Consider the following 11,821-nt stretch of genomic DNA (forward strand, 5'->3'; position numbering starts at 1 on the left):
GCAGTCTGTTGCTGTCTTTTTAAACCGGTTGCTTTCTTTCCCCAGCAAGCTCTCTACTTTGGAGGCATAATCTATGTATATATTAAACAGAACAACAAAAGTTATAATAGATGGCAGGGTCGGTAGTTTTCACATTTCGGTAATTTTGTGGATTAACATCCGCACGATTACTTAACCCTAACACTAACCCTAAACCCTGACCCTAAAACTGTAACCGTAACACTAACCCTAACCCGGTAATCTTCAAGTTTAGGGAGTTAAAAAAAGAAAACAAAAAATATTCAAGGGAAATAACTGAATGACTTACCAGTATTGTCCGTACTACTCTGAAATGTGTTTTCTTTTAGCTGTTTATAAATAAATCACACATGTGTTTTTTTGTTGTTGTTTTTTACACACGGGGGTTGGTGGCTGTTCTAAAACAGCATGTGACAGAAGGAGAGAACTTTGTCGATGGAAATGATAATGAAATTCAACAGATATTAGATATTTATTCAAGGGTCAGCATGCAGTTCTAGAAATGAACCTACTCAACATTATAAACGTCAGAAATGGCAGCCAAAAAATAAACGAATGTTTTTTTCTTTTGGGGTTGAATTCCGCCATAGAAATTCATGTAGATAAGATGAAAATAAGGTAATCTTCAAGTTTAGGGAGGTAAAAAAAAAGTAAATAAAAATATTCCGGTCTTCCACAAGGCATTTTCGATCTCTCAGTTAACTTCAATCAAATCACGTGTGTGATTTATTTATAAACAGAGTAGTACGGATAATACTGGTAAGACAGTATGACGTTCAGTTACTTCACTTGATTTTTATTTACTTTTTTTTATCCCTAAACTTGAAGACTACCCCCTAACTGTAACCCTAAAACCGTAACCCTAACACCCTAATGAAAATCGTGCAGGTGTTAATCTGAAAAATTACCCACATTTGTAATGAAGTTCAGTGATTTTGCAATGTGTTGTCCTGTCGGTCAAACTAAAGCGTGAATGTTCTGAGATGCCTTACGGGAGTCAAGAAACAAAAGGAAAATAGTGTATTAGATGCTTTTAAAAAGAAAAAAGGATTTTATCCCTTATATGTATACTGTTCAGTATCTATGCATTGAATAAAATCTATCTTTCTACTTGTACTACCATACATTTCAGCGCTTCGAAAAACAAACTTGTTTGTTTACATACAGCGTAACTAAAAGCAAAGTTTAATCTATGACTTTGTATGCATTAGAGAAAGTAGGAGTTATCGTTCGTAAACGTTCACAAGAGAAAGTAGGAGTTGAAAGGATTTGTAAAGGTCGTAGAAAGAGGAAATTTAGGTTTTATTAGAGGGAGGAAATGTTATTTTGCGCAGTTTAATGGATTTTATTGGTAATTGTGATTGATTTTGACAGAAAAAATGATGCAGTTACCTAGGTTATGGTATTTAGAATATTAATTCCGATTGTTTCATTCAAGAAATTTGGAATTGTGTAAATGTATGAATTGGATACACATACACACACACTCACAAACTCAGCTATATATATATAGATATATCATCATCATGTTAATGTCCAGATTTCCATGCTTGCATGGGTTGTATGGAATTTGTTGCGGTGGATTTTCTATGACCAGATGTCTGTTCTGTCATCAATCCTCCCCTGCTTCCAAGTAAGGTAATATTTCCCCATGGTCAGTCATGTTTTTGGAGAATACTGGAAATGAAGGGCACCTTGCATTGTTAGGACATTTGTTTTGATATCAAAATACAGAGAAAGTAATATGTGCATGCATGCACACATACACACACACACACGCACCTAGGTATGTGTGCGTGCGTTTATATCTACTATATAAACGAGAATGTATGTATGTATCTACTAAGAGAAATAACTTGACTTTTAGACTGCTAAATCTACCCCTCTGTATCTGTCCTATCTCTCTGTCTTTTATGCTTTCCTTCTCTATATGTATATGTTTACAACACTCTCATTTATTTTTCTTATATATGTGTATATCTCTCATGCATGCTGCTCTCTCTCTTTATATGACATGTAATTGCTTTCTTTTTATTCAGAACTTTCTGTTGTAATGTTCTTACTTTTATTTTGCGATTGACAGCTACCACACAGAAATGCTAGTTTCCAAATTTTGTTTTTTGATCGAGTAAAAATGATCAAACTTTAAACTTTAACATTAAAAAAAAAAATTTTCTGAAATAAATGGATCACAAAATTGGATTTAGTGCGAAAAATAACATCAACATAACCAAATTTGAAAATTTTCACTTAATTTTGAACAGTAACAGAAAAGATCCCTTCTCTTAGTATGTCTGTCTCTGTCTTTTACACTCTTCTCATTTTAAACTTTTCCCTTCTCTCTATATATATATTTACCATTCTCTCCTCTTTCTCTGTATATGTATATCGTTCATGGTGAGCATATGTGTAAAAAGTTTCATTAGGGTGACAGGTGAAAGGCCTTCACAAAGCATCAGTGGTAAGCTTAGGAGACACCCGAACAGAGAAGGAATAGACTTGATGATGTGTGAACATCAGCCCCTGTTGCACCTTCTCAGGAGAGACCTAAGCACAGGACGCATCAATTAGATGATAAGCACACAAGAGCTTCCACCGCACTGACTCAGAAGCCATCCTGTTTCAATTCAAATGTCTACATTTTCCAGTGAGTCTTAGTTTTGCAATGACCATCAACAAATCACAAGGAAAAACATTTTCAGTTGCCTATTTACCCCGTGAAGAGCCCTCCTTCAGCCATGGTTACCTTTACGTTAGATGTTCAAGAGTAGGAAGTAAAAAAGAGAATATTTACATCTATCCACCAAATGGAAAAGCCAAAATATTCATTTATCAAGTCATTATAAATTGCCCCAAATAATGCACAATCCATCCTAGCCAAAAAGCCTATCTGTCGGGGAAGACATGGTCTGACATGGAATATAGAATAATTGAAATAAAGGCATTCTATTGTGAAAATGACCTGGAAATGATGGGCTACTCAGCTAGTATATAATACACGTACACATGCACACGCACACATGTGTGTGTAATAAGTATGGCAGACTGCTTTCAGTTTTTGTCCACCAAATCCACTCACAAGGCTTTGGCTGGCCTGAAACTGTCATAGAAGACACTTGTCCCAGGTGCCAAGTAGTGACTGGACCCAGAACAATGTGGTTGGGAAGCATATATATATATATATATATATATATATATATATATATATATATATATATGTGTGTGTGTGTGTGTATATCTATCTACTGCCATTCTATTGGCAACAGCTCACACCATCTGGTGTTTTCTGTCCATTGATGTATTTGTTCTACATTCAGTTACAGACATTCTTGCTGTGTGAAATGCAGTAATTGAAGCGTTGGATTTTGTAGCCCACACAGTTGCTGTTGCTCACAAGTTGTGATACAAGACAGACATAAATAAGACTAGTTGTAAAGTCTGAATTACTGTTGGCTCTGCAGTCTTAAGTAGTATCCACTGCATATAGCCTCCTCCCCTCTGTTATTACTAATATCCTTTATACTATAGGGACAAGACCTAAACTTTGGGAAGAGGATGATAGTTAATTACATCAACCCTATTGCTGAAATGATGAAAGGCAAAGTCAACCTCTGCAGAATTTGAACTCAGAATGTAAAAAATAAAGAAATACCACTAAGCATTTTATCCAGCATGCTAATGATTCTGTCAGCTCACTGCCTTCACCCTTTTCTTACTAATATCAGCAGCCAAATCCAGCCCCATGTTTCAGCTACTTTCCATCTGCCTCTAGCCTGTTTTATTTCAGATGTTAGGTCTACTTTTCAAATCTTTCTTTTATATCTGACTTTGTATTCATTTGGCTTCCTATCTCCTTATTAGCTGATTGTATTTTGCAATCGTTTTCTTAATGTCCTTTTTTATGATTTATATTAATACAGTTGTTTCTTTCGTACATCAACCACTCAAGATCACATTGCACATTCAATCTTTGCATGAATTAATTTCTCCTTTCATTTTGTCTTTATTTACTTCAACCCTTTAGCATTCAGATTACTCTGTCAAATGTAATGATTGTTTATTTAATGCTTATTTATTCACATTTTTTTGTATTTATTATACATTATCATGCAGCTTCAAGATTTCCATGATATGATATTTATTTTTAGAATTGACATGGTAGGGAAAGTGTGAGGATCTGGATCCGGCTGGTTTGAACAAAAACAAGTAGAATATCTGAGCTGGATATGACTGGTTTAAATGCTAAAGGGCTACCATAATTCTCTCTCTCTCTCTCTCTCTCTCTCTCTCTCTCTCTCTCTCTCTCTCTCTCTCTCTCTCTCTCTCTCTCTCTCTCTCTCTCTCTCTCTCTCTGTCACACACACACACTCATTCTACTTTTTACATATTGTTTTAATCCTTGTACATATGGACCCCACTTATAGAAGCATGTTATTACTGGTTCCACGCCTAATACTAACTAGATCTTTCATTTAGCAAGCCTTGTCCAGCAAACCATCAAATTAGTCCATGAGTATTAGCTGTTCACAGTGTTATTCAAACCACTTTATTGCAGCTCTTTTAATAACTTACTTACACAGACTACTCTAGTCTTATTTACTGGGCTTAACCATTTACATCATGCCTTATGTTAGATATTTAGGTCTAAGAATAAAAATAAGAGGTCTTAATGGATATCTATCAGAATATGTCTTCATTAATCCATTAGCATTCAGATTACTCTTTCAAATATAAGACTTATTTATTCACATAGTTTTGAATTGATCATGCATTATCTTGTAGCTATGAGATTTTGATGAGGAAAGTGTTAATTTTCAGAATGATATTGTAAGGTTGGTGTGAGAGGCCAGATTTGCCCAGATATGACCAGTTTAAATGCTAAAGGGTTGAATTACTATTCTTACTTTTAATCATGTAATAGATAACTCAACATTTTAATGAAATCGTAGTCAAATATTTCACTTGGCAATCTGTATTTGATCTTGCTGCATGGTATGGTAAACATGTGTCTTCTAGCATAGCTTCAGGTTACCTCAAGCCTTGTTAGACAAATACAGTTGTTGGATATTTGGTAGAGTGGGAATTAGACCTGATCTATCACCTGGTGGAATACTTGCTTTTGTATGTCTTCAGTGGAGTCTCTGTTGTTTGGTCTAATGTCTCTAGTTTCTGAGAATGAAGACTATGGAGTTCATACACAAAATCTTTAATCCAGACCCCTCAATTTATGGTAACACCAACTTTTATCCCTTTATTTGAAATTAGACTAAGTCTGTACTTCACCAAACAGAACTTTTTTCTTTTTAGTATCTTACCATACAAAAGGCGACAGTTTTGCCTTAGTGTTTTGTTTTTTTTAAATATTCATTAAAGAAATTAGAAAACTCAGTAATAGGGTAAAAACTTGAAAAAAATTTAAGATATTAAACAAACAAACAAAAGCTCTGTTTTTATCAAAAGGATATAAAAGAAATAAATTATCAGAATTAAATAAAAAAAAATCCTGACTAGTTAAAAAATCTGAAGTATATGCTACTCAAAGAATTTGATTAAAAGTAAAAATATTGAACAACTTCACAATGATATTAAAGCATTGTTTGAATAACAAATCCAAGTGAATGGAACAGGGAAGATTACATGAGAAGATTACATTACAATGGAACAAGGAAGATTACATTAGAAGACTACATTACAATAGAACAAGGAAGATTACATATTTTGTAAGAGATTCAAAATTTTGTCCTTAAAACATTTATTATAAAGAAACTGCATGTATAGAATGGAGTCTAAAATCAGAAATTCAAATTCAAAATTTATTAACATATTATTCTTAGAAACAATTGCTTCTGCTATGCCCTACTTCATAGAAGCCCTTAAACTTGATTTGATTATTCTCAAAGTAGGAAAACAGTCTTCCATTACTGACTTGGACAGATGGCATTACAGTCATTGTTTTAGTTCCATTATTTAATAGCCTGTTGATATGGAGGAGTGACTTATTCTATTGTTGGTCAGTTTTGATGAATAATCATTCTTTTCTAATTTAGCCCATTAAAAAATAAAAGAGTTACTGAAATATTTTTCTATTTGAAGAGATTCTGCTTGTTTTTTCCACTTTTAAATGACATTGCTTTACTTTTATTTGAATGCCCCATTCATTCCAAGTCTCATTACCTGGTACTTTGGGGCAAGTGCCTTCTACTATAGCTCCAGCCTGATCAAGGTCTTGTCAGTAGATTTAGTAGATGTTTTTCATCCTTCTGGCATCAATTTAAGTACCAGTCAAGTACTGTGATAGATGTAATCAACTCACTCCCTCCTCTAAAAGTTGCTGCCCTTGTGCCAAAATTAGAAAGAATTATTATTATGATCATCATCATCATTAAGGCGATGAGATGGCAATCATTAGCACACCAGATGAAAAGCTTAGCAGCATTTTGTCCATCTTTACGTTGTGAGTTTAAATTCCGCCCAAGATCAACTTTGCCTTTCACCCTTTCAGGGTCGATAAAATAAGTACCAATTAAATACTGGGGTTGATGTAATCAACTAGTCCCCTTCTCCCAAATTTCAGGCCTTGTGCTTTTACAGTTCTATATTTAAGAGATGAGGAATTGTTGACATTATTTACATTTGACGGATATTTGTCCTCATCTTGTTTGTTGTTAACACAACGTTTCATGAGGTGTCTTGGGGGAAATTTCGAACCTGAGTTCTCATTCTTAAGGTATTTTTCGATCTTGTGCCTTTAGTAGAAAGGGTTATTATTATTATTACTATCAGAGATACCCGGCCTTGCTCCGGATTAAAATGGCATAGATTTTTATTGTTTTACTTGTTTCAGTCATGTGACTGCAGCCATTAAGATTTTGTCATATTTACTTATTGAAAACATTATGGTACACCCTCTAGAGGTGGAGATAATGTTAATAAATCAAGAATGTTTATTGTATGGTATTTAACATATCTGTATTTGTCTTTGTTGTTCAAATACATGCCATTGGCCATTTAGAGTTATTTTTATCACCTCAAATTTTATTTACATTATGCAAATTTCCTCAGCCATAATTGATTTCTACTCTGTTTTGCATTTGACTAAATCCTTTAGCTACTGGAGATAAGGTTGGACAATTGTACTGATGAAAGCTATTGAACAAGAAACACATGTCCTCAGCTGTCCTCTTATTTCCAAATAATAAGCGTGTCCTTTTCCTCAACCCTTCAATATTCAAACTGGCCATATAGGCCCAAATATTCTACCTGTATTTTGTTCAAACTGTCTTAGATCAGGGTTCCTACACCTACCCTACAATGTCATTTTAAAAATAAGCAATCACATCATTGAAATCTCAAACTTACAAGATAATGCATGATTAATTCAATACAATGTGAATTAATAAGTGTTACATTTGACAAGAGTGATCTGAATGCTAATGGGTTAATGGTATGTCAGTTTTGGAGAATTTTTCAGTCCGGAGATTATGTCCCCTTCTCAAGTGGAACTGCTGGTCACTTGGAGTTATTTCTCTTAGCTCATTTTTGTTTAGATTATTCAAATTACTTAGTTTGCTTTACTATCCCAGATCTTGTAAAGAATGTTCTTGATTTTTTTTATCTTGTTTCTTGATAATTCATTACATATGTGAACTTTTCTGTTGGTTTGATTGGGTTAAAGTTTACTTGCAAATGCTTGATGGCTGATCATAAATCCCTACCCTACCTATATACTAGTGTAAGTGATTACATATTTTATAGACAGTAATGACACTTATTCTGATAGTAGCATAGAATTTTAATTTAAAAAAATTCTGTAGCTAGCTGACAATTTCTAGTGAAAGCAGGTTAAAAGCAATAAAAACAGTTATACGATCTATCCAAAATAATAAACTTTAAACACATTGCTGTTGTTGGGTCTTCTGACTTACCAAACAGTTCTATGATCAAAGACTTTGAAGCCACGACCATCCTGATAAAATCTATGATACTATTTCATGCATAATAACTTAATGTAAATTTACATTGCAAATAACCTAAGTTATATGTCAATTACTCTCTTTGTTTATATGCTAAATATCTATTTTAAGTAATTGGTTAATTTTTTTAAAGTATCAGCTTAGCTTATCTTAGCAGATAATAAATGCATCATTTTAATGTATAGTCTATATTAGTCTTGGATTTTTTTTTATTCTCTAAATAGTGTAACTTGAACTCCATTATCTAGTATGTCTTCTAAAATGGCAGGGTGTGGTTTGAGGGATATTTGGTTGCTACTTCTTTTGTAGCAGGTTGATTGACTATGTAAAGGCTCCTGTTTTTTTTTATGTATGTATGTGGTAATGCAATTGTTGAATAGTTGTTTTCTTAACATTTATGTTCACATCAAATGTTCTACTTGGAATCTATTACGTCCTCCTCTACTTAACAAATATCATGTCTTTGTTCATTTTACATGTTTTTCCATATTAGCATGGGTTAGAAGAATACATATTATTAACCCTTTAACATTCAGATAATTCTGTTAAATGAAATGCTTATTTATTCATATTGTTTTGAATTAATCATGAATTATCTTTTAGCTTGAAGTGTTTGATGATGTATTAGTTTATTGTTAGAATGATATTGTATAGTAGGTGTGAGGGGTCAGATTTATCCAGTTTGAACATAATGGAGGTAGAATATTTGGGTTGGATATGACCAGTTTAAATGCTAAAGGGTTATGGCAGTGCTTTACAGAGGGGTGTCCTTCCTGTTACTAACCTATACCCATATTTCAAGTAAAGGAGTTTTATTCCATATGTCTTTGAAAGATCAGAATAAGTAGATAATTTGTTGACAAAGAATGACAGTAAGCTTCAGCATTTGTAGCTTAGTGCTTTTTCATGCGAAGCATGGAAATGTAAACAAACGCACATGTGCACATGCTTACATAACATATATGATGAGTTTTATAAACTTCTCATTACAAGGCATTGATTGACCCCAGGATTACAGAAGAAAATACTTCCTCAAGCTGCTGCCAGTAAGACTGAACCCCAAATCTTGTGGTTGAGAAGCAAACTTCTTAACCACATAGCCAAGCTTGCATCTGTATATTTTATAACCTGTTGTTTGTCATATTGAATTATACTATTTAACAGGTTTTGAATGTAACAAAGTAGTCTTTGAAAGTATTCTGTACTTAGAATTTTTTTTTTTACCCAAGAATATTCTATATTTGCTTAATCCTTTAGCATTCAGATTATTCTGTCAAATACAATGCTTATTCATTCACATTATTTTGAATTAATCATGCATTATCTCAAAGCTTCAAGATTACAATGATGTCATCACCATCATCATCATCATCATCATCGTTTAACGTTTGCTTTCCATGCAGGCATGGGTTGGACAGTTTGAGGACTGGCGAGCCAGAAGGCTACACCAGGCTCCAATCTGATCTGGCAAAGTTTCTAAAGCTGGATGCCTTTCCTAACACCAACCACTCCAAGAGTGTAGTGGGTGCTTTTATGTGCCATCACCACGAGGGCCAGTCAGGCGGTACTGGCAATGACCATGCTCAAAAGGTGTTTTTTTATGTGTTTCCTGCACGGGAGCCAGTCTGGTGGCACTGGCAATAACCATGCTCGAATGTTGTTTTTCATGTGCCACCAGCACATGTGCTAGTAAAGTGATACTGGCAAAGATCACGCTCAAATGGTGCTTTTTACGGCATGAGAGTCAGTGGTCCTGGCAACGGTCATACTCAGATGGTGCTTTTAATGTTCCACTGGTACGAGTGCCAATCAGGCAGTACTGTCATCGGCCATGTCAGCAATTTTGATTTCACTTGCCTCAACAGGTCTTGACAAGCAAAGTTTATTGTCCAATGAATGAAGTGGGCTGGTTGTACACCACTGGCATAGGCCACGGGTTATGATCTCACTTGGCTTGTCAGGTCTTCTCAAGCACAGCATATCTCCAAAGGTCTTGGTCACTAGTCATTGCCTCGGTGAGGCCCAATGTTCGAAGGTCGTGCTTCACCACCTCATCCCAGGTCTTCCTGGGTCTACTTCTTCCACAGGTTCCCTCAACTGCTAGGGTATGACACTTTTTCACACAGCTGTCCTCATCCAGTCGCAACACATGACCATACCAGCACAGTCGGCTCTCTTGCACACCATATCTGATGCTTCTCAAGTCCGACTTTTCTCCCAGGGCGCTTACACTCTGTCTAGTATGCACACTGACATTACACATCCAGCGGAGCATACTGGCCTTCTTTCCTTGCAAGCTTATGCATGTCCTCAGCAGTCATGGCCCATGTTTCACTGCCATATAGCATGGCTGTTCGTACACATGCGTCATACGGTCTATCTTTTACTCTGAGCGAGAGGCCCTTTGTCACCAGCAGAGGTAGGAGCTCTCTGAGCTTTGCCCAGGCTATTCTTATTCTAGCAGCTACACTCTCAGAGCATCCACCCCCACCTTACCAGGAATATAGCATCAGTGGTGCTTTTTCCTGAAACAAACCCATATATTTTTCTCTCCAAACCTCTCTCTTTGCAGCCTTGTTTAATGCAAGCGAGCCATCATCCATGTGGACACATTTCTCTCCTACGACATCACGATTCTATCTCACACACTGTCTTTCAACATGAAATACCTCAAGTCTTTGGTACTCACAGCGCAGAACAATATCAAATTTTTTCTTATCTGCTTCCCCTCTGGCTAAATAAACCTGTCTCCTAACTTCCCTTCTGGCAGTCTGATACAATTCCTTGATTGTTTATTTTTAGAATAACATTGTAGGATAGGTGTGAGAGGCCAAATCTGGCCAGTTTGAACATGAAATAAGTAGAATATTTGGGCTGGATATGGTTGGCTTAAATACTAGAGAATTAAAGGGAGAGAGTTCTTTTGTACATTGTGTCATGTAAATTTGCATTCCATTATTGAAGGTAATCTGTGTAATAAAAATTTCTATTGCAGTTAAAATTTTGGTTATTCTTTCCTTTTAACTAGTTAATGTTTTTTTGTATTTTTTTTTAGTGTTGATTTGATTTATCTGAATTCACTGTCATTTAAATTTATTTTCCATATTGGCCTTACCAAAATTCATCTTATACTTGTATTTGTGGTTTCTGTTGTTATTGCTATTAATGTTTTTTTTTTATCCTTTCTTTATCTTTTGTAGATGGTTTCCGAAAAGTTATTAACTTAGAGCAAGGCTCTCTCAAGACAGAAAAGGATAATTTACAGTTTCAACATAATTATTTTGTGAAAGGCAAAGAAAACTTGCTGGAATTAATTAAAAGAAAAGTAAGTTGAAAGAAAAGTTGTTAAGTTTGACACTAATATTTTATTTGGTCAGAAATTTGTTAGACATTAGAACAGAACTGGTGATCTTTCACTTTCATTTCCGTCCAGTGTTGTAGTGGCTCCAAGTTTTCTTATGTAATCAAAGTTAATTATCTTGTTAAAAGAATTGTACTTCTTGGCAAACACTGTTACTATTTAATTAGTTGACTTACTGTCAGAAACTAGCTGTGAAATTGATGTGGGTAAGGCAGTATGGAGGTTTGCTTCCCAGTCACATTATTCTGGGTTCAGCTCTACTGCATGGCGCCTGGGGTTAGTTTCTCCTCCCAATGCTTTGCAAAGGAAATGTGTTAGAAATATTGCAGAAGCCTATTGTGTGTGATTTCCATTACAGGCTGATGGAAAGCTGCTACTGGTAACCGTGTAATTATGGAAGTAATACCTGCTCTCTCTCTTTCTCTCTCTCTCTCTCTCTCTCTCTCTCTCTCTCTCTCTCTCTCTCTCT

General features: G+C 35.1%; 1 protein-coding gene across 5 annotated transcripts in view; it reads left to right on the top strand.

Moving 5' to 3' along the window:
• LOC106876922 (heat shock factor protein) overlaps window positions 1-11,821 on the top strand; it is a 141,510-nt gene that overhangs the window by 80,911 nt on the left and 48,778 nt on the right. For all 5 annotated transcript variants that reach the window (XR_008263999.1, XR_008263998.1, XM_052967402.1 and 2 more), the window contains exon 3: window positions 11,192-11,316. Coding sequence is in view for 3 of the 5 variants with exons in the window: in XM_052967402.1 (XP_052823362.1) it covers window positions 11,192-11,316 (125 nt within the window). In the remaining 2 variants the exon portion in view is untranslated. The remainder of the gene's footprint in view (window positions 1-11,191; window positions 11,317-11,821) is intronic.

Source organism: Octopus bimaculoides, chromosome 4 (genome assembly GCF_001194135.2).
Source record: "Octopus bimaculoides isolate UCB-OBI-ISO-001 chromosome 4, ASM119413v2, whole genome shotgun sequence".
NCBI lineage: Eukaryota > Metazoa > Mollusca > Cephalopoda > Octopoda > Octopodidae > Octopus > Octopus bimaculoides.